General features: G+C 38.9%; 1 protein-coding gene across 3 annotated transcripts in view; it reads left to right on the top strand.

Annotated features, from left to right (window-relative positions):
• CAB39L (calcium binding protein 39 like) overlaps positions 1–24,692 on the top strand; it is a 117,925-nt gene that overhangs the window by 64,931 nt on the left and 28,302 nt on the right. For all 3 annotated transcript variants that reach the window (XM_079137678.1, XM_079137679.1, XM_079137677.1), the window contains 2 exons: positions 8,589–8,707; positions 16,208–16,376. In XM_079137678.1, coding sequence (XP_078993804.1) covers positions 8,589–8,707; positions 16,208–16,376 — 288 coding nt within the window. The remainder of the gene's footprint in view (positions 1–8,588; positions 8,708–16,207; positions 16,377–24,692) is intronic.

Genomic DNA, 24,692 nt, shown 5'->3' with positions numbered 1-24,692 from the left:
GGGGGAAGGAACCAGCAGAGAGAAGCTGCTCAGCTCTTGGCAGGGTCAGGAAGCAGAGAGATAAAGGGGTGAAGAGGCCACAGGGAAGAAACGCTGTTCTAGGACATGCCCCCAGTGACCCACCTCCTCCAGCCACGCTCCACACCTGCTTATAGTTACACCCAATCCATTCAAACTAGGATGGACTGATTAGGTTACATCTCTTGTAACCTCATCATTTCATTTCTGAATATTCCTGCATTCACAGAAGCTTTGTGGGCACATCTCAAATCCAAACTCTAACAGCTTCTTACCTCCTTTTCCTCGTTTGGCTTGATCATATCATTTCCGTCAGTGAATAGCCTCTCATGGTGCTTCTTTGAAGCGCAACAGTCATTTGACTCAACTTTCTGAAAAGTTTTTATACCAAAGAGGAAAAACTATTTTAGGAATGGGCTGCAGCTCTTGACAGATAATCTAGAAGGATGGCATTCTTTACAGAGAAAAAAACTCAGAGTATGGTTTAGAGGACAAATTTGAGACATGCCCTCTTTGACTAAGGTTGATAAAGGCAGGAAGCAGAGAGAAAGGAGCAGGGTTTAAAGGAAAGAAAAGGGTCAATAACAAAAGAAAGGAGCTTAAGAACAAAGATTATCAAGGAGACTGATGAACCTTTAATACTAGTGATGTGTAGAATTTAATTTGAAGTTGTTTCTGCATTGTGCTATGTGCACCCTTTGTTAAAAAAGAAGTGTGTATTAAGCGTATGTATTGAATAAAGGAGAAGGGCAAATTTTCTACACTTGGGGTAAAAACAGTGTGCTGAGAAAATAACCAGGTGCAAGAGGCCAGATAGGTAGTAAGGAGCTGGGAGCCAGGAGCTGGTGCTTGGAACCCTGGAGATAAGGTGGCTTTAGGGTGTTGTTGGTTTTAGATTGGGTAGCAGGAACTAACTCGGGAATCTGTGTGACAAACCCATTTCTCCTTTAAGAATTCAGAGGAAAATGGCCCATTGGGGTGGGGACAGTACTCATGGAGGATCCTGATTTTATGTGAATAATGGCAAGTTAGGGCAGAACTTTGAATTAAAAATAAATCTCATTACTTAGCCATAAATTTTTATCTAATCCTGTAAGCCTTCAAATTGCTTACCGAAAAGAACTATGTCAGCATATTGTGAGGCTGAAAAAAAAAATGACTTGTGGCTGGGACTTCAAGGCTTCTGATCTTGTAGGCTCAGGCTCAAACTCAAGAGTTATGTGTTTTGAGGTTTGGCCACTATTCAAGACACAGCATTAGCATCTTTGATGTTTTGAAACAATGTGATAAGAGATCAAGGAATAACAAATGTATTTTGTGTAAGAGTTGATGTGTTCATTTTAAAGGCAGGTGTGCCTTGCAAAACTAAGGCAGATGCAAGGTCAACTGTTAGGGCCAAGGAAGCAACTCAGAGATACAGAAAGCTTTCTGCTGGGATATCATTGATTCATTCATTCAACAAACAGTTCGTGTTAGAGCTAAACTTTTTTGAATATACCAGCCAGCAAGTGCTTCTTCAGATTGGAGATCTGATTTACATTATGTGTTATCTTAGAATTGCTGACTAATTTTAGGTATCATTTGGGGTCATTTCTGGATGTTGCTTCTTATAATCAAAGGTATATCCAGCATTTCTTCTTTTTTTTCTCCCTCTTCCCTCCCCTACCCCTTCCTCTGGCCACTTCTGGGTCCAGAGCTTGAGATCTGATAACTTGAAGGTTGCAAAGACTGATTTTGAAATAGTTAAGGTTTCAGTCCAGTTAGACAATGCGAGGACTGAATAGCTACAAAGATTACATGTAACATAGAGATTCTTATTTACCATCTTGCACCTATTTCAACTTTCTCTAATCCTTTCCATTCTGGTCTTCTCTATTTTGGGAAGTGGTCCTTGGTAGCAGAACTTGTTTTTGTTATCCACACGGGGCTTGCTTTGCCTCTGCACACATTTGCTAATGAACTAAAATGTTTCCCTCTTTTATGAAAGTTGGATAGAGTTCTGTGGAGCTTCATTTCTGCTATTCCCTGGAATGCCCTATGGAAATGTTCTTGTGGCATTTTACTGAGAGGTATGAAAAACATGCTCTTATGACATTTCAAGAGGGTTGGTATTTATTCTGCAGTATTACACTGCAGAGTCCAGAAAGGTTTGAACAAAACAGATGATTTCTTTCATTTAAAAATTCATTTATATTCACAGCTGTTCCTCTTTTACATACCAGTATAGTCGTTAACATCTGCATAAATGAAATTTATGTAATGTGAACATTTTGTAGGGCTTTAAAATTATGAAAACAACTGATTCCGAAGTATCTTTATACATTGAAGATTCATCTCCAACTTTTCTATTAAAATTTGGACTTTGGGGCTGGGGTTGTAGCTTTAGTGGTAGAGCGCTTGCCTAGTATGTGTGAGGCACTGGGTTTGATCCTCAGCACCACATATAAATAAGTAAGATAAAGATATTGTGTCCATCTACAACTAAAAATATATTTTTTTTAAATTTGGATTTTGGTGTAATGTTTTATCTTAAAAGAAGATGTAATTTGTTTTCCCATAACCTGTTCTTTATTTCTGTCTGCTCTCCCCCTAAATCTTTTTGTTTCCTCTCCTTCATTTCTTTTTTACTCTTTGCCTTCTCTTCCTCTCCCTCCATTATTTCCAGTTCTATTTCTTTCCATAAAATAAAGTGAAAGCAGTGGATAGCTGTGGATGTCTTATATTTCATCATTGCCAACATTTTGATATTCCAGTTTCTTAGTTCTACCAGTTAAATATACCGTAATTTTTTAACCTAGCCTGGATGTATTAATTTTTCCTATTATCACAACTGTGATAAAGTTCTTTGTATCTGGAACTTTTTTTTTTAAATTTAGGATTGTTATTTAGAATTATTTTGTTAGGATTGGTTTCCAAAAATGGGATTTTAGGACACTAATTGTGCATTGTTAGAATACATTATATTCTCATTAAACAGAGTATGAAAACTGAAATCAAATTTTATTATTTAAAAACAGATGTATGCCTTTATGCCATGTACAAACAGAGAAACAACATGTATCCCATTTGTTTACAATTAAAAAAAAAAAAACAGATGTATGGGGCTGTGATTATGACTCAGTGGTAAAGTGCTTTCCTAGCACACGTAGGGCACTGAGTTTGATCCTCAGCACCACATAAAAATAAATAAATAAATAAAATAAGGGTATTGTGTTCATCTATAACTAAAAATTTTAAAAAACTGCTGTATTAAGAAGAATGTCTTTTTTAAAAAAATAACCTTTTTTTTTTTGAAGCATCTGTTGACTGTCATCAGTGTTAAAAAACAATTCATAGTCCCATGTACCTTACCTAGTTTTCCCAATGGTAATATCTTGCAAAACTGTATAACAATATCACAACCCAGATACTGACATTGATAAAATCAAAATATAGAAAATTTCCATCACAACGATCTCTCCTATTGCCCTTTTTATATTCCACACCCACTACTCTCACCCCCATCACCACTCAGTCACTGATTCCCCAGGAGGACAGAGAGAGAAAGGATGGGTTGGGGGAAGATTGTTTTATCCACTGTACATTTTGGAATGGATTTTTTCTCTTGGCACCATTCCTCTAGATTCACCCAAGTTGTTGCATGTAACTGTATTTCGTTCCTTTTTGTTGCTGAGTGATAGTCCTTGGTATGGATGTACCACAGTTTTGTTTGTTTAGCCATTTATCTGTTGAAGAATTTTGGGGTTGTTTAGAACTCTGGGCTATTATAAGTAATGTTCTATGAACATTTGTGGACAGGTTTCTTTGTGAATGTGTTTTCATTTCTCTGTGAAATGTCAGGAGTGAATCTGCACTGATATGGTAATTGCATGGTTTTTTTTTTGTTTGTTTGTTTGTTTGTTTTGCGGTACTGGGGATCAAACTCAGGGCCTTGTGCTTGCAAGGCATGCACTCTAACCAGCTGAGCTACCTCCCCAGCCCTGTTATTTTTTTTTTTTTTTTTTTTAAGAAATGGCAATATTTTCCAGATTGGGGATACATTTTAAACTTCCACCACGTTGTATGAAAGTGGTTTTTCAGGGCTAGGGTTGTGGCTCAGTGGTAGAGTGTTTACCTAGCACATGTGAAGCACTGAGTTCCATCCCCAGTACCATATAAAACTAAATAAACCAAATAAAGGTATTGTGTCTGTCTGCAGCTAAAAATATTTTTTAAAAAGGTGACTTTTCTTCATTCTTGCCACCATTTTGCTTTGTCACTATTTCTTATTTTAGACATTCCAATGTGTAGTAATAACTCACTGGGGTTTCAATTTGCAATTGAAAATTTCCTAAAGGGTAATGATCCTTTCTGTGACATACCTTTTCATGTCTTTCACCCATTTTCTAATTGAACTGTTTCTTATACTATTAAGTTTTCAGGTTTTTTTTTCTATTTGTTTTTATTGTAAACAAATGGTTTACATGTTATTTCTGTTTGTACATGAAGTAGAGGCATACCATTTGTGTAATCATACATTTACATAGGGTAATGGTGTTTGATGCATTATGTTATTTTCTTCCTTCCCCCCGACCCCTCCCACCCCTCTTTTCCCTCTATACAGTCCTTCCTTCCTCCATTCTTGCCCCTCTCCCACCCCCCATTATGTGTCATCATCTGCTTATCATCGAGATCATTTGGCCTTTGGTTTTTGAGATTGGCTTATCTCACAGCATTATATTCTCCAATTTCATCCATTTGCCTGCAAATGCCATAATTTTATTATTCTTTATAGCTGAGTAATATTCCATTGTATATATCACAGTTTCTTTATCCATTCATCAATTAAAGGACATCTAGGTTGGTTCCACAATCTGGCTATTGTGAATTGAGCAGCTATAAACATTGATGTGGCTGCATCTCTGTAGTATGCTGATTTTAAGTCCTTTGGGTATAGGCCGAGTAGTGGGATAGCTGGGTCAAATGGTGGGTCCATTCCAAGTTTTCTAAGGAATCTCCACACTGCTTTCCAGAGTGGAGGGTTCTTTATATATTCTAGATAACTGATCTTTTTGTCTTATGATTTGTAGTACTCTCTTCCTATAGCTTGACTTTTTATCTTATTAACTGGATCTTTTACAGAACAAAAGTTTTACGTTTTGGTGAAGTCCAAGTTATCACTTCATTTTATTGATTATGCTTTTAGTGTCGAGTCTAAGAACTTTTTGTCCAGCTGTAGAACCTGAAGATTTTATGTTTCCCCAGAATTTTCTAGTCTTATGTTTAAGGTCCAAGATCTATTCTGAACTAATATTAATAAGGTAAATGATATCCTCCCAGAATTTTTAATGTTACTATTCTTAATCAATACTTAATTCATATTTTAATAGCTGTAAGAGTGAGTAAGTAATTGAATAATCTCATTTGGGTCTTAGTTTTTTTAATGTCCCTTTAGTATTAAAAAGTGTCAGGTTAAAAGAAAAGAGGGGCCAGGCATGGTGACACCTGCCCTGTAATCCCAGTGGCTCAGGAGGCTGTGGTAGGAGGATCACAAATTCAAAGCCAGCACTGGCAGCTTAGTGAGCCCCTTTCTCAAAATAAAAAATATAAAAGGGGATGGGATGTAGTTCAGAGGCAGACCATTCATGGACCGAATCCCCAGTAACCGCCCCCCGCACACACGGTCAGTGGCCTGTTTGTGATAAGAGAGTTACATTGATGGCTGTGCCTCGAGAGTAACGATCAGTCTAATGGGTATGTATTGAATGCCTTCTCTACTCTTGGCTATAATAGGGCATTAAAATATGGTCTGTGTCCTTGAAAGCTGACAATCCAATGAAGAAGTCAGAGATAAAACCCATTTATTTCAATGCATCGTGGTGAGTGTGAGGAATCAGTTTAGTGTGGTGGTGAAGAACTCAGACACTGGACTCCATCAACCTAGGGTAATGTCCTGGGTCTTCCACATCCCCTCTGGATAAGACAACCTCACTGGGTCCCCAGTTTCCTTATTTATAATATGTACATTTTGATGTCATTGTGAAGACTGGATAATATATGTAAAACTCTTAGAATAAGTGCCTGGCACAGATGAAGCACTTAGTTAAGGGTCTGCTGCCCTGACAGTATTGGGTGAAAGTGGAGGTAGTAGGAGAGAAGGCACTGATCAACACAGGAAAAGGATGTTGCTGCAGCAGACAGGGGTACTTATCCCAAGGAGAATATCCTGATTGATTTTTTTTTTTCAATACTGGGGATTGAACCCAGAGACTCAACCACAGAGCTGCATCACCAGCTTTCCCCATACACATCTTTTTTTTTTTTTTTTTTTTGAGATAGGGTCTCAGTAAGTTGCCAAGACTATCCTCAAACTTACAAATCTTGCTCCTCCACATCCAGAGTTGGGATATTACAGGCATATGCCACCATGCCCAGCTCTGAATTTTATTTATTTATTTATTTTTTGTACTATGGATTGAACCCAGGGGCACTTTACCACTGTTCCACATCTCCAGCCCTTTTAAAAAATATTTTATTTAGAGACAGGGTCTTGCTGAGTTGCTTAAGGCCTCACCAAGTTGCTGAAAGGCTAGCTATGAACTCATGACCCTCCTGCCTCAGCCTCCCCAGCTGCTGGGATTCTCTGAATTAAACCTTAATGAACAGTTTGCTAGAAAAATGAAGGAGAAGTGTTCAGGACAAGCATAAGAACATGAACACAGGTACACAAGTATGAAAGGTTGTGTAGTGAACGAATTTGTTTTATTCTCCATTATTTATTTATTTATTGGTACCAGGAATTGAACCCAGAGGTGCTTAACCACTGAGTCATATCCCCGGCCACTTTTTAAACATTTTTTATTGTTTGATCTATTAGTTATACATGACAGCAGAATGCATTTTGATTCATTGTACACAAATGGAGTACAACTTTTCATTTCTCTGGATGTACACGATGTAGAGTCACACCATTCGTGTAATCTTTCATGTATATAGGGTAATGATGTTTGTCACATTCCACCATCTTTCCTTCCCCTGCCCCCTCCCCTTCCCTCATTTCCCTCTGCACAATCCAACATTCCTTCATTCTTTGCTTATGCCCCCCACCATTATATATCAGCATCTGCTTACCAGAGAAAACATTTGGCCTTTGGATTTTTGGGTTTGGCTTATTTCACTTAGCATGATATTCTCTAACTCCCTCCATTTAGCTGCAAATGACAGAATTTCATTCTTCTTTAAAGTTGAGTAATATTCCATCACACACACACACACACACACACACGTGTTTGTGTGTGATATATAGATCACACTTTCTTTATCCATTCATCTATTGAAGGGCACCTGGATTGGTTCCATAGTTTAGCTATTGTGAGTTGAGCTGCTATAAACATTGATGTGGCTGTGTCACTGTAGTATGTTGATTTTAAGTCCTTTGGGTATAAACCGAGGAGTGGGATAGCTGGCTCAAATGGTGGTTCCATTCCAAGTCTTCTGAGCAATCTCCAAACTGCTTTCCAAAGTGGTTGCACCAATCTGCAGTCTCAATGTATGAGTGTACCTTTTTCCCCACATCCTCACACTTATTATTGCTTGTATTCTTGATAAAGCAATTTGGTTTTAATAGAAACTGATGTAGGGATCAAAGAAAATAGGTATTTGATGTGGTTGGAGATATAGGCAAGGGCAGGTCATGGAAGGGCATTGAACTTTTTTCCTAAGCAAAAGGGAGTCATTGAAGAGCTTTAGGCAGGAGACAGAGTAGCCACATTTCATTGCTTGATAGTTCAGTCTTCAGAGTAAGAATGATTTAAAGTGGATAGAGTAACTGGAAAAAGCTATTTCATAGTATAGTTGAAGCTCAGAGCCAGGACCATAGTGACTGAGATTGCAGTGTCATTCTTTATTTTCTATATAATAAATTCAGATCCAATGTAGAGCTTCTTTTGGAGAAGCAGGCTAGTCTTAGGTTGTAGGGTGTGAGAATGAAAGTCTTATCCATGGGAACTCTAAATGGTCCTCTTTTAAAATGGCTGTAGTTCCTCTGACTCAGGCAACTAGCACTTAATGGTCCTTTCTATCTCTCTAGTTGAGAAGAAAGGCATCAAGGTGAAAGAGGAATAAAGGGAAAGATTAGGAAATAGATCTAAGAAAAAAATGTGATTTTAACTTACATTTTACTAAAATCTTAACTTACAGTTTTTTCTTCATCTGTTTTCCTTTCTTATTTATGAAGGTTTAAAAATGTTAATCATTATATTCTTCTTGGATAAAGCTTAAAAAGTATAAAGAATTCTGTTCTAGCATATCCACTGCTGGTTTTTATACTTCTGTGCCACTGTATTTCCTACTGTGAGAAATGGACTTCAAATTTTCCCTGGTACAAATCCAGTGGCAAGGAGCTGCATCCATTTTGTGGGCTTTGTGTTTGAAAGCACAACTTGTTAAAGATAGGTGAAAAGAGTAAATTAGTGTTTCTGCATGTCATTGAAGGATGGTATCATGTCTGTTTGTATGTATGTGTATATCACATACCATACAATTTATTCATTTTAAACGTACAATTTAATAGTGGTTTGTTTCTTTAACAGGGAAAAAAAGATGTGACCCAGATATTTAACAACATCCTGAGAAGACAGATAGGCACTCGGAGTCCTACCGTGGAGTACATTAGTGCTCATCCTCATATCCTGTTTATGCTCCTCAAAGGGTAGGTGCCTGGCTTTCTTCAAAATATGTCTGAATTTAAATAGTTGTTAAAAGTACATGGGCTGGGGATGAAGCTCTATGGTAGAGAGCTTGCATGACATTTGTGAGGCCCTGGGTTTGATTCCCCAGCACCACCACAACTACACACCCACACACACACAGAAAAGAGAAAGAAAAACCCCAAAATCAAAAAACTTAGTATTTGCCTCATTGGAGATATGGTTGTTTCCCTTTGAAATTGCAGGATGGGTACTTGCCATGCTTGTCCTCAAAGTCTATGTCTCTTAAGATGACTTAGGCTGTAGCAAAATCCTTAGCACCCCTTTATATTTCTAACATTATGTTTCCATTTACTGTTTCTCTTTTCTCCCTTTCTTCTATCTTATGATAATATTCGTGCTTCCCAGCCTGCCCTGCTCCCGCTCACAGGATACTGAGTCCCCTTATTACACACACATGTACATTCTGGTTCTAAGAACTGAAATAGCAGCTCTAAGAATTATTTCAGTAGTTAGCGTTTGCCAAGGTGACTTGCTTCTACTTGGGGACAGAATATTACTCTATGTGTGTGTGCATGTATGTGTGAGTGTGTGTGGGCGTGTGTATGTGTGTGGGTGTGTGGGTGTGTGTAGCCTTGGAGGAGCCAAAAAATTGAAGTCAACTTTGAAAATAGAGTTCCTGATTATTATGTCCATTCATTTACAAATATTTCTTAGACATTTAAGGCTACTCGAACTCCTAAAGACTAGACATCTGAGTGCAGCAAGGCTCAGGGACATTAGACTATCTTCTTCTTTCCCTACCCTACTTTTTTATTATATACCATTTCAAACCAGCATGGCTCTTTTTATTTTATAGTATTCCTGTTCTCAATTCTGCTGTTCCATACATAGTCCATCTCACCTGTGTTCTTTCCTGCTTTGTACCTCTGTAAACATCCTATTGTATTCAAATACTACATAACATAGTTTAAACATCAGGTGTTTCAACAAACAGCAGCTTTTTGCCTCTTCCTTCTCCATCCTTCAATCCCATTGTCCAAAGACAACCACTCTCATTTTTGTCAATTACTTTTTACCTCTGCATTACAAATAACAGTCTTCTACTAATTTTTTCTTTTTTTCTTTCTTTTTTTTTTCTTCTTGGTGCTGGGGATTGAACCCAGGGCCTTGTGCATGCAAGGCAAGCACTCTACCAACTGAGCTCCATCCCCAGCTCCATTCTAATTTTTTAATTTGTCATATTTAAACAATTATTAGTTTTTTGCTGCCAGTACTCCATTTTCTTTCCTTCATCCTCCCAATATACTTTATCACTGTTTTAAATTTTATTAATAATCATTTAGGTTATTGTGTTTGTGTGGTTATTCTTCATTGGTGAGCATACAAAGTACACCATGATTACTTTAAGTTTTGATATAAAGAAATCTTTTTACTGGAGAATCATGTCTTTTGGTTCTAGGAAGGGAGATATGCTTGTATCTATGAACTGTATCTAGAAGTCACAGTCTGCTAAACTTCCATAAAAAATGGGCCCCGAATGGAGTGGCTCCACCAGTAGATGAGTGTAGCTCCGTAGTGCTCTCGGGTAGCCAGGGGTTCTGCATCTTCAGCATGTGCTCTCTGAGATCACTGTGTCCACTGCTGTTTCAGCCTGCAGGAAGGCAAAAATTTCTAAAAGAATGACATTTAAAAGAGAATTTATGTGTTTAGAGAATGATGGACAAGAAGTCTAGGGTGGCTGGAGGCTAGGATGAGTCAGAGTGTAAAGCTGGAAAGGCTGAAACCAGATTAGGAAAAGCCTTCCCTGCGCTACTCAAGGAGTTTCAGTGTCCTTCTGTAGGACATGTGGAGTCACCCAGGGATTAGATTTGGAGAATTGTGGCATTGGGGAAAGTGGCTGGGAGAATTGGGTCTGCAGTTCCAGCTTGGAAAAGTTCAAGAAGGAGTGAAAAGAGTGATATGTTTAATGCATTTCATTTTTTTCTGATTCAAAAGTACTATGTTTATTATTTAAAATTTAAACATTTTAGAAATATGTAATATAAAAGGGACATGCATCTCACCATCTCTCCCAATGAAACCATTAGCAACAATTTGGGGACTATACCTCTGGTTTTCTTTCTCTATTTTAACGATTATCTTCTGTTTTTATCCTGAACTTTTAACCCATTCCTTCTCATTCTGTTTTGTAGATATCACTTGAGTCCTTGCTCTGTGCCATGCATTGATCATTCCAATAATTCTATGAGGGCTAGGTATTATTCTTGCCATTTTACAAATGAGAAAATTAAAACTCAAAGACTATTGCTCAAGGTTATATAGCTAATAAGTGACAGAACCACGTTTCCAATTCAGATCTGATTCTAAGTCCCAGGCTCTTTACCATTAATAAATCAATAAGAAGATTTGAGGAGCTCCAGTGGCGCAATTGGTTAGTGTGCGGTACTTATAAGAAGATTTGAGGACCATTCAGATGTCAAGCAGAGGGCACTATTGATGCTCCTGAGGACAGAGTAGACAATGACAAGCCCTAACTAAATAGTTGCACCATGATCAATTTTACCTGTTACCAGTTTTGCTTGGAATGCTACAGATTTAGCCCTTTGTTAAGGGTTAGAATTTTTACTGAATTACCTATTGTGTAGTTCCTTAAAAACTCAGAACATAACTTGGTTGATACATTTATACACCAAACAATAATGTTATTTAATGGTACAAAAGTAACATTATATTGAAGTGGAGTCTAAGTCTAGCCATAAAGAATGTAAGGCAGAAAGAAATGCTTATTTGTCCATCAGGGAGAATCATCTGGATATGTGATACAAAGCAAGGCATAAAGCATTTGGAACTCAAGTTTTATGAAAAGGGCATTCACAAAGGACTTTCTCATTCTAAATCAATTTGTCTTCTGACTGAGGCAGATGACACTCCAGGATACTGAGACATTGAGGATGAGATCACCAAACTTCTCTCAGTGATCCATAAAAAATTTGGGCCCAGGGGAAGATGTTCCATAAGTCCAATGTTAAAATTAAGTATTTCCTAATCTATTTTTAAAAGCTCATCATAAAAATTTTTCATCCATATGTAAAAGTAGTAAGTATGAGAAATTCACATACCCCCAACACTCAGCCTTCACAACTATCAATATTTTTGCTATTTGTTTTATCTGTCTGTCTTCCCAATGCATCCCTTAGCCCCATACATACATGCTTTCCAAGTACTGTCTGGAATTGTTTGCTCCCTTTAATAACAAGTCATTTTCCTCTTACATAGGATAATCTTTGTTGAGATGTTCTTGTATAAGATCTTTCTTCTAGCCATTTTCTGTGTAATGATTACCATAGCTCACTGCTAGTTGAGACAATTGCTCTTATATTTTGACTTTAATAAAGTTTCAAGGGGATCTTCCAATAAGCTGTTCTTATTTGAATGAAGGTGCATGTACAGTAATGTGCTTTCCTGTACTGACACAGTTAACTGTAGTCCAGACTTTATTATAAATTATAAGTGAGGAAGGAAGATATGATTCAGTTCTATAAAATAGTGATTCAGCACTCATAAGATTGACCTTTAATGGTGACCTGCCATCCATTAGTCATTGTGGAAAACACAAATGATTAGTTGTGGTCCTTGCCATCAGGAAGCTTATCCGTAACTAGAACAGATTAGATGATATAAATATGATTCTTTACCAGACTGAAGGATATTAATGTTAGTGGGATTTGAAGCTTAATGACAGGCTTAATTTATAGAGCACTTCTTTATACAGTGAACAATAACCTATCAAAAATCAGTATCCTAGAGGGTAGTCAGGTTGAAATGATAAATGTGAATTATAGGTTCTTTAAAGGATATTGAGGAAAATCCAGAAATTCCCTCTATACCCTGGGATATTCCTGACTTTAAGAAGTTGTCAGTTTAGGGACTGGGGTTGTAGCTCAGTGGTAGAGTGCTTGCTTGGCACAGGTGAGGCACTGGGGCATCACATAAAAATAAATAAATAAAGTGAAGGTATTGTGTCCATCTAAAACTAAAAAAAATTTTTTAAAAAGTTGTCATCTTAGAGACTGACACTTCCAGTGTTGGGAACATACTACTGGAATGAGCTGATAAGTGTTCTGCCCCACGAGTATTTTTTAAAATGTTCTCTTGGTTCTCGAGAATAAATCGTCATTGCATCACAGATGGTTCCAATAAACTTTACTAAATGAAAGGAAAAAGAGAACTAATTATACTCAAAAGTTGGAGTGGAAACTTTTATAGATGATCTCAGTTTGGAAACTGAATTCAGAAATGAGAGATGTTGGCTAAGGATAATACAGCTTTTATCTATGCCAGAGTTTTACTCTTGTTGTAGTCCTGTAGCATTAGGACTTTCAGAGTTTGTTAAATTCATTACACGCGTGCTTTGTATGAAAACATTATTCTGGGAACCCTTTGAAGATGCAGTATGCGGGAGGAAAGTAACAATAAATGAAACATAGACACCAAATGGGGATGCGGGGGCAGGATGGTTTTTTCCTTGTAAGAGTAAGTAAAACATCACCAGCAACTAGGTTGTTTGGAACACGAGGTGAAGAAAACAGATTTATAACAACTTACTGAAATGTGACCTAATACAGAATGAGAAAAGTATTAAAGTGAAGTTATAGACAAGCTATTGTGGGAATGTGAAGGAGGGAGAGGACAATCCTGAATAATGGGTGATTATAAGAGAATTGAAAAAGGCCTTGAAAGACGAGCATCTTCCTGGGGAAACTATAAAGGGCATTCCACTCAAGGGAGAGGCATACTCTGGGAAAATGGGGAATGTGATGGGATGAAATGAGAAGTCAGGTTTAGGGCCAAATTATTTAAGTCCACCAAGATCTTACTAAGAAGTCTGATTTTAATTGTCCCTGAGGCTTGTTCTCTAGGCCAAGAGCCTTTATTTTAGTCTCTTACTCTATCAGTAATTGACAGTTTTTTTCTCTTCAACATTTCAAAAAATATACCCCCTCCTTACAACATCTTTAATAATATCCCACCTTATAACTATTCAATGTATGCCACTAGGCTGATTTTCAAATTTTTCTGATAAGAAAAATTGCTGTTATAAATTGGCCTTCCTTATGTTCTACAAAGAATCATGTCTATCTGAATATATTAGCATTTAAATGTTACTATGAGTTATTCAGGGAGTACTCAATATTTGGGAATATCATTTAGTTTTATAAATAGGATAAAAATTAGTAACTGTCCACCTTGGTGCCCTAATTTGCTACTTTCCTTACTGTTTTTGTAAATTTGATATTGTAAAGTAGCCTATTTCCTAAATTATGGGAATGAGGTTTTATTCTTAAATCTGAATTTCATGCAAATAAAATGATCTTATAAAAAGCATTATATTGGTCTTTATTGGTCAACAAAATGTTACTGCTAATAGTTGGTAAGTAATGAATGATCTTCAGGTTTTATGTAAGGGTGCTTTAGTTTTAGTTTTCAAATATTTGATTTTTCTCATCCATTCAAATGTCATTGTAAAAAAAATTTATTGTTATTTTTCTAACTTTCAGAATTCATAGTAAGTTTGAAAGATCACATACTCTTTGTAAACATCATTTTTATCCTATTCTCAGAGAAAGTTACAGGAAAAAACACCTTTTAAGGAATCGAGTCACTTTAAGTTGCTTTTTTCAATGGGCTTTGTACAAAACAACTAGTATTTAGTTAATTGAAGTGGGAAATGATACAATCTGTTTAAAACTTGGTCAGACTTTTTTTTTTTTACACTATGTCCTACTCACTTCCTAATGTTTCACAGCTACATCTTTGTCCTACTCTTCCTGTATTTACCACACAATTGTCAACTGTCTCCTTTCAGTACAGGGCTTGCCTAATTTGGGCTAAGTATTGTTCAGTTTCTTGAAATCCTATCACATTCTGGAATGTAACTCAAACCTAGATTTACTTAGATGCTGAATTTGCCATCTGAGAGACTGCTGTTAATTGGAAATGGAACAGATCTGGCACGCAGTCCTGAACATTTCCTACAGAAGCTACTGTTTCTAGTGGAGTTCTGTGAGCCACAGATCTCCTGTATGATTCTGCTGAGCCAGTTCACCCACTGCTCTTTACTGGTCACGTGTGCTCGCAGATCATATCCACATAAAACCCCCCTTGTCTTTTTCCTGAACTCCGGATGAGTGTAGTCTCCTGCCGAGGAGACACTGTCTCTCAGATGTCAGCCATCTCAAAGTTCATGTGGTCAGCAGCAATTCCTTCACTAACCCATACCTCTGGTAGTTTATTTCCCACCCAATCCCACCTCCAACATCAGCAAGTCCTGTTGGTTCTTCCTCCAAACAGGACCCAGCCTCTGCCCGGCCTTGAGTTCTGCGGCGGCCACCCACTCCAGGCCACCATCACCACTGCTGGGTTTATGCTCCTGCACCTCCCTCATCTACCAGCTTCCACTCCAGCTCCCTCGTCCGCTCCGATTACTTTACAGTAATTCTCCACCAGCAGTTGGGGCAGCCTTTCCCCACATCTACCTCCGTGCCGGGGGTTGACCCCAGGATCCCTCCGCACACGAGGCAAATGTGTTACCACTGAGCTACACCCTTAGTCCAGAGCCATCTTTTTCTCTCTTTTGTACTAGGGATTGAACCCAGGGGCACTTAACTACTGCGCTGCATCACATCTGTTTTATTTAGAGACAGGGCCTTACTAAGTTGCTGAGGCTGGCTTTGAACTTGCGATCCTCCTGCCTCAGCATCCCAAGCTGCTGGGATTACAGATGTGTGCCACCAAGTCTGGCCAGAGTCATCTTTTGAACGCTTAAGTTAAGCTGTACTCGTTTCTTGCCTTAAATTCTCCTAAGGCTTAAAACCACACACATTTAAAATCATCACACTTAAAGCCAAGCTACTTACCTTAATTTACAAACCATGGTGTGCTCTGACCTTGCCCTTCCCTCCTCTTGCTCCCGTCATACCACTCACTACTCTTACCTATATCCCACCACTCTGGCCATATTTCTTCTCCTCTACCTCACCAATCTTATGCTTGCCTCGGAGTCTCTACCGAGTTGTCTGGACCACCTCGCCCCTTCACTTCAATCTGAAGTAAATTTAGGTAATCACTCACACAGTTTAAGTAGTCGCATTCTGAAATACTGCCTTATTTATTATATTCTGTTTTCACAGCATTTCTGAATATATGAAATTATCTTTACATTGTTTATGTTGTGCCTCCTCCAAGACACGTTCTCACTAAAATATGAAGGCTGTGATGGCAATGACCTTGCCCTGTTTACTAATGCAGCCCCAGCATCTGGAATGGTGCCAGGCACATATCAGGTGGTGCATGGGTACTGAATGAGTCCTGTCTGAATGACTGTGACAGATGGCATCAGAGCCTCTACTAGCAGCAGTATTGAAATGATCCATTTAATATCATTGATGATACTTCATTAATGGGGTAACAGTTCTGTTTCTCTCTTGGTTGTGCTTTAGATACGAAGCCCCACAGATTGCCTTACGTTGTGGGATTATGCTGAGAGAATGTATTCGACATGAACCACTTGCCAAAATCATCCTCTTTTCTAACCAATTCAGAGATTTCTTCAAGTATGTGGAGTTGTCAACATTTGACATTGCTTCAGATGCCTTTGCTACCTTTAAGGTAATTGGGTTTTTCTTGAATCATCTAGGTCATTCAAAATCAAAAAGAAGCAATTTTTTTTGAGGTACTGGAGATGGAACCCAGAGATGCTGTACCACTGAGCTACATCCCCAACCCTTTCTTTTTATAATTTATTTTTTTTATTTTGAGACAGGGTCTTGCTAAGTTGCTGAGGCTGGCCCCAAACCTGTGATCCTTCTGCCTTAGCTTCCTGAATAGCTGGGATGACAGGGTGAGCCACCATGCCCAGCTGAGGCAATTTAATTTTAAAATGCAAAAAGTTATTTTCTTTAGACCTGATTGTAGCCAACCACATATGATGTGGATCACAAAAGGCATCAATAAATGAAATGCAGACTATGAGGCCAGTCAAAGTACTTGTCACGAGCTCAAATGGAATGAACTCTAATGCATACAGTTAAGTCACAAAGGAACATGTGGTATTGGTATAGCATCTTGGGGTGCATACCTCTGGAAAGATACGTAGGAGACAGCAACAGAAGTTACGTCCAGGGAGGGGAACTGGGTAGGGAAAGGAGATGGAGAATTACATCTCAGAATAGGAAGGACATCATATTATTTTACCACTGTAATTTTTAAATTTACACAGGGTACAGTAAAGTATTAATAAATTATATTAGCATTTTAAAAATATGACTGGTCACTTATGTATATATTTGTATTTTCATAGCATAATTATAATCACCTATATTTTATCATCTATATCTACTTTGTCATTATGTGGGAAATATAGTTCATCTAGCAATTTTTTAATTCTAAAAAATTATAATTATGGTACAATATACATAAAATTTACCATCTTAACCATATTTCATTTTATAGTTTAGTAAGGGTACAGTGTATTCACATTGTCAAGCATCCACTCTCCAGAACATTTTCATCTCGCAAAAGTAGAAGTGTCTCTATACCTGTTAAACAGCTCCCCGTTTCCCCACGCTCCAGCCCTGCAGCCATCCCACTTTTGTTTCTGTGTGTTTTACCATCAAAAAGATGTCCAGAAAGCATTATTAGAAAATAATGTAGCTGACTTCTGAACAGAAACTCCAGAATGTAACATATTCAATGAATGATGTTACCTTCAAGATTTCTACTTTAGAAAACTATTTGTTTATGCTTATAATCCTCTCACTGTTTAATATATTTTGGTATCAGTAGCTGTGGCATGTTCCTTCCGCTGTAGTGGAAAATTTTTACCCTTTGAGAGCAGATAAGAGTTTTGGAAACGAAGTTATTGGACATCCAGGTTAGTGTATAAAGCAGGCAGTCAGCTAGAACTGTGATTTTGGTTTATAATAACAATAATTATATTTCACTTTTTTTTTTTTTTTTGAGACCAGGTCTCACTAAGTTGTTTAGGGCCTTGCTAAATAACTGAGGCTGGCTTTGAATTTGCAAATCCTCCTGCCTCAGCCATCTGAGCTGCTGCAGTGACAGGCATGTGCCACCACACCTAGCTAGTATTTATAATTATAATTATAAAAATAAACTTTAAGGGGTTGGGGTTGTGGCTTAGTGGTAGAGCACTCTCCTAGCACATATGAGGCACTGAGTTTGTTCTCAGCACCACACATAAATAAAGGTCCATCAACAACTAAAAAAAAAAAAAAAATTAAAAAATAAATTCTAAGATAAACTAGAATTTTCTTCAGTGTCTACCAAATTGGTTTGGAAGGCCAGTTCAGAAGAAGAATTTAAAAAATAATATGAGCTGATAATGTGAAGGCATTGTTAAAATAATAGGCTTTCAGGCTAAATGTAAATTAGATAAAACTCATAAATGTATCTATTCAGATTGATTTCTTTAAATACATTTCAGGCATGCACTGTACCAACTGAACTATATCCCCAGCCCACATTTTGGGAATTTGTCGACTTAAGTTGTTGAAGAACTTTTATTCATTTATTTATATGCAGTGCTAAGACTCAACCTAGTGCCTCACACATGCTAGGCAAATGCTCTACCACAGAGCTATAACCTCAGTCCTTTATGGACATATTTTGAAAGCTGTCTATGACTGGATATAAATAGTTTTTTAAATAGCTTTTCAAAGCTAAAGAAAGGAGAAAGCAGTGGTTTGCAGTGCTTGAAAACTATCCATTATCTGTCAACCAGGAATTTACTCAGCTTCTTTAGGAAAGGATCTTAAATCTGTTAGAAAAGGATTTTAGCTCACATGGTCACAAATGGGAGAGTGTTTCAGGAAGCAGAGAAAGTCAATAAAGAGCCAGAGATTTAAGTGGAGCAGAAGGAAGGGGAGACCTAAAGAGAGGAGGTGCGCTGCAGGAGAGAAGGGATGGCTGTGACCTGCAGGGAGCAGGGCCTGCAGGCTGCTGTGATGAGCAAGCCTCCGCGCTAAGGGAACTTGGAGTCGGGTCAAGGGGGAGCCACATCTAGCAGCACCTGGGACCCAGATATCCCTGGAAATGGAACGAGATGAGGGAGAGTGAACTAAAGGACTCCAGCTGGGGAGAATACAATTTGAGGGTGAGGGGGACTATTAGGAGGCCGTGTGAGTGGGACTGGGGTAGACTCCAGGACGAGCTTAAGCAATAAACAGCTGGTTGTGACAGCAGCCTAGGAGAAGGGGGGACCCAGTTAACTGTGGCACTTTTGTTGTCAGATGGGCGTGCAGGTATGAGATCAGTGTGAACTGCCTGAGACTGTGGAAGAAGGAGCAGTACCAGCGTTCCGCAAAAGCTTGCAATAAACACGACCAGCCTGGTCCAGCATGGGGATCGATGGCAGAGCTTCCGGAGCCTGCCCGCTCAGGCGTCACGCCTCTCTGTCCAGCCTGCTCGCCCCTTAGACTGGGCCTGAGCAGAGCACTGAGGATAGAAGAGTCCGTGCGAGAAGCCTTGTGAGACGGAAAAGAGCAAGGGAAGGAGAGAAGGGAAGCAGGAGTGTTCCAGAAAACCCAGTTCATGTGTGTGAGAACTGGCTGCCAAAGGAGGGAGGTGCCAAAAGACCTAAGGAAGAGGCAGACAGACCCAGGACTGCACAGGGTGCACTTTATTAGAACTTACCAACAGGCCAGGTGTGATGGTGCACACCTGTAATCCCAGCGACTCTGGAAGCTGAGGCAGGAAGATTGCAAGTTCCAGGCCAGCCTCGGCAAGTTAGCAAGGCCCTGCCCAAAAGAAGCAAAAAGGGCTGGAAATGTAGCTCAGTGGTTAAGTGACCCTGGGTGCAATCTCCAGTACGAAAGAAGAAAGAAAGAAAGAGAGAGAGAGAGAACCTACAGAAAGGAAGATCCCTACACCCCAGGGCAGGAGGAAGGAGTTTATTTGCTAAGCTAGACAAAAGTGGGCCACAGCCAACTGGAGTGTACCTGGCCTTTCTCAAAAACTGTTAATATGTCAAACGTCAGTTAAGAAACAGTCCAGCCACAGTGGCCAGCACAAACGCTCAGTTATCTTAATGACTTTGTTTATCCTATAGTTTGGGATATGTGCTGGGGTCACCTGGCAGGCAAGAGGGCAATTAAGACCAAAATGTCTGCAGCTAGGTTTGGATCCCTCCAAAGAGGGTAAAGAAAAGGAGCATGAGGGAAGCTGAAGATGCAGAGGAAGGAAAAAATGGCAAGAGTGGCAAAGAGTGAGGGAAGGAAGAAAGAGAAGGGAAGCACCCGGGAACCAACTCCAAAGAGTAGGAGTGCTGTGAGATCCCAGGTGCCCCGTCCATTTCACGGCAGCTCAGCCTCCCTGGCAAAATAAACACTGTGCTGTGGCTGCTGGTGAACCCCCAGAAAGGGCAGGTCCAGAGCACCAGGTGAGAGAGGCCTCGGTTCCATCAAATATGAAGAACGACATTTAATATAAAGGACGATTCCATTTATTTAGCAAAATGCCTGTGCCTAAAGAAATAAGGCTGTGTTTTCTAATAATAGATATTGTAGTCCCATTTTTTTCTCCTTTTCTGTCAGATGACTCTGCTGTCATGGAAACAAGTTAGTTTCCTTCTTAAAAAAACATACGTAAAACTTCACAAAATTGCAAACAGAACAAATTCTCATGGAGAGGAAAAGTAGATATCCCATATCATTTTTTTTAATTTTTACAGACTGCATTTTGATTCATTGTACACAAATGGGGTACATCATTTCGTTTCTATGGTTATACACGATGCAGATTCACACCATTCATGTAATCATACCTGTACATAGGGTAACATTTAAAAAAATATTTTTAGTTCTAGATAGACAAAAAACCTTTATATTATTTATCCTTATGTGATGCTGAGGATCAAACCCAGTGCCTCACGTGTGCTAGGCAAGCACCCTACCACTGAGCTACACCCTAGCCCCTGAATATTTGTTTTTTAAAATATCCTCAAAGATTTTTCAGTATTTAATAGAATAAAATGTACTTAAGGCTGGGGGTTAGCTCAGTGGTAGAGTGTTTACCTAGCATGCATGAGGCCCTGGGTTCAATCCCCAACACAGCAAAAATAAATAAAAGCACAAAACATACTTGAAATGATTTTTTTGTTGTTGTTGTTTGTTTGTTTTGTTTTGAGATAGGGTCTTGCTAAGTTGCTGAGGCTGGCCTTTTTTTTTTTTTTTTTTTTTTTTTGCGGTGCTGGGGATCAAACCCAGGGCCTTGTGCTTTAAGGCAAGCACTCTACCGACTGAGCTATCTCCCCAGCCCCTGAGGCTGGCTTTGAACTTGCAATCCACCTGCCTCAGCCTCCCAAGTCACAGGATTACAGGCAGGCACCACCATGCCCAACCTCGATAATAATTTCTTGCTAGCTTATATTCAGTCCAAATTAATTTTCAACAATATTAAATCACAAATGTAAACTAGATGTTTAGATTTATATTTCAGTCTCGTTTCCATTGAATGCAAGTCAACCTTGAAAATCTGAACCATAAAAAGTCTTCCGCGTGCTGCCAGTATTGGAAACACCAATTTTCTATGCTTTACCAAAATGCTGTGGTTAATGTGACAATGACTGTGTCACTATTTTTTTTTTAAAGTAACTGGTTTCAAAGGGTTTTGTTTACTTGGTTGGTTGACTGGATTTTATTTTGGCTTGGGTTTTGGGTTTTTTTAACCTATTAGGCTCACCTTTTTCATTTTGCTGCAAGATAACTTGTCCAGTTTAATAGTCAATGTTTTCATATTGTTAATTTATATTTTTCTTATGGTACTGTTTACAATGTAGTCCTTTCACTGAAAAAAGGCACCTTACAATCATCCTTTCCTTTAAGAACCTAGGTAATTGAAGTGTTTTGAATTCCATCTCACTCCATCACTTGATCAGCTGTATGACCTTGAGCAAATTAGTTAACCTTTGAGTTTCATTTTCCTCCTCTGAGAAATGAATAAAATAATCCCTGCCTTACAGAGTTGTTGGGAAGATTAGAAATAACATGTGTTAAGTACCTGGCACAATCCCCAGCACTTTGTAAGCCCTCAATAATGGCATCTGCCACTGGCTCATCAGCCTCACGTCCCTGCAATTGAGTACCTCTGTCACGCCACCCCAAGGTTCTCCCAAGCAGAATTTACCAAAAATGTCAGTGTAGGATTTTTTTTAGCATGATAGTTATACTGTGCATAACTTAGCCCGTCAGACCAGAATAATTAGGAGGTGGGATGAAAGAATATTGTGTTTCAAACATTTACAAATATGTTAAATTCTTTAAAATTTGACCTTTTTTCCCCCCCTTTCCAGTTTTCTGCTTTTTTCTGCTTGAGTAGGATTCTAGCTAGTCTTTTGTGAGGTTCTCCCCCCACACTCAGTTATACGACCTATAAGTATTTATCTGGTATCATGTGTACACAAGCATATTTACATGGTGAGTCCTCCAATTTTGTGCATACATCTGCTATATGCTAGAAGAATTTTGCTCTGTCATATTATATTTGCCTGTTACTAGATTTTTAAGTTATTTCAATTTTTTTTCCCCTTTGGAATTTGAGGGTTCTGGTTGTAAAAGAACTCCCGGATTCCTCTTTCTTTGGGATAATACCAATGCATAATGACCTTTCCAGCAGCAGTGATGTGTCGCAGCTGTGGAAGAACCCAGTCCTCACTCTCAATTTTAACAGGTGGAGATTCCCCTGGATACCCCAGTCCACAGTGTCGGCTGCAGCCCATAACGATGACTTCTTCTACCCCTAGTCACTAAGAAAATTTCACAGGACTCTTACAAAATTAGGGGAGGGATAATTGAAAGCTAGGCATCCTAAATATCCTTTCAGGGACCCCCTAAAACTGTAGAACTACCTTACCTTCTCAGGGATCCTGATACAGGAACTAGTTTAAGACCCCAGGCAGGCTTGGAACTCCTGTAGAGGGTTTCCCATTTTCTAGTTCCAGACAATTCTGAATGCCCTGGTCCAACAGGGAAAAAAGGACCAACATTTTCAAAGATGGATGTAAAGGTTGAATTGTGTAATGATGAGTAGTAGGAAATTAAGGACTGGTCTCACATTTTTTTAATTGAAAATTGTAAAACCATGAGATTATCTCTTCACATCTGTTTTTTATTACAAAAAAGATCAAAGAAGTGCTCTCAAGGATGTGGAGAAAAGGAAATCTTTGCAAAGTACTGGTAGAAAATGTAAATTACCTCACTGTTTTAAGGAAAACAGTAAGAAGCTAATTGTTATTACTGTATTCATGTAATTTTTGTTTTAATATAAAATAGAATGGCCATGTGATTCAGCATTTCCACTCCTGGGTGTATATTCAAAGAAAATGTTGAAAAATTACAGCATTATTTACAATATCCAAGATATGGAATCAACTTAAGTGTCCATCAATAGATGAATGGATAAAAATATGTGGTACATACACATAATGGAATACTACTCAGCCATAAAAAGGGAATTCTGTCATTTGTGACATGAATGAACCTGGAGGACATTAAGTGAAATTAACTCAGGCACAGAATGGCACATAGTATGACCTCATTTGTATGTGAGATCTAAAAAAGTTGAACTCAGAAGCAGAAAGTAGAATGGTCATTACTGGGGGCGGATATTGATCAGAAGATACAAAATTTCAGTTAGGAATAATTCAAAAGATCCACTGTACACCATGGCAACTATAGTTAGTAACAATGTATTGTAGTTAGACAATCACTGAAAGTAGATTTTAAATGTTCTTACCACAAAATAAATATGCAAGGTAACATATACACTAGTTAGCTTTCTATATTTCTATAGCTGTGACAAAAACACCTGAAATAAACAACTGAAAACTTATTTATTTTGGCTCACGGTTTTGGAAATGGCAATGCATGGACGGCAGCATGGACCGCAGGACACCCTGATGGGGAGCGTTTGGGGAGCAAACCTGCTTGGCTTGGGGTGGCGGGGAAGCAAAGGCAGAGAGAGAGGAAGGGCGGCCTCCCAGTGGCCCTCAAGGGCAGTTCCGGTGACCCAACTTCCTCCGCCTAGGCCCACCTCCTAAAGGTTCCGCCACCCGAGCCCCTATGGTGTTGCGCGCCTGCCCTGCCAGCCAGGCCAGCAGATGGCCTGAGCCTGGGAGATCCAGAACAGCAACGTGGCAAGACCCCTTCTCAAATCGAAAACCTCCCACCACCTCCCCGCAGCTCCACAGGCTGGCCACCAAGCCTCCAAAACAGGACCTGTGGGGGACGTTTAAGATCCAGACCAAGGGCTGGGGGTGAGCCCCAGCACTGTTAGCCCCCACCACCAAAACACACACACACATACACACACACAAATCATAACCAGCCATTCCACAGTGTATACATATTTCAGAACATCAGGTTGTACACATTGATATATTTGTCTTTTTTTTTTTTTAACCACCAAATTAGGGCAAAATGCTTTTAAATGTTTTACTTTTTCTTGTTATTAAAAATAGGTGGGGGCTGGGGTTGTGGCTCAGTGGTAGAGGGTTGGCCTAGTATTTGAGGCACTGGGTTCGATTCTCAGCACCATATATAAATAAACAAATAAAGGTTCATCAACAACTAAAAAAATAAAATAAAATAGGTGAGTTTGCCGGCTTGGGAGGCTGAGGCAGGAGGATCTCAAGTTCAAAGCCAGCCTTAGCAACTTAATGAGACCTTAAGCAACTCAGTGAGACCCTATCTCTAAATAAAATACAAAAAGGGCTGGGGATGTGGTTCAGTGGTTAAGCACCTGGGTTCAATCCCTAATACCAAAACAACAACAATAATAATAATAATAAAAATAGGTGGGTTTGCCAGAGTTGTTGCCTGCCTTTTCCCTGTGAGGTTGCTGTGTATCTTCCATGTGCTCCAAGGAAGTTTTAATTAAATATGTATTAAAATAAAGAATTTATTTTGG

The sequence above is a fragment of the Sciurus vulgaris genome, assembly GCF_902686455.1.
Source record: "Sciurus vulgaris genome assembly, chromosome: 4".
Taxonomy (NCBI): Eukaryota; Metazoa; Chordata; class Mammalia; order Rodentia; family Sciuridae; genus Sciurus; species Sciurus vulgaris.
Note: the sequence above shows the minus strand (reverse complement) of the source record. Positions and strands in the feature narration are given on the sequence as shown.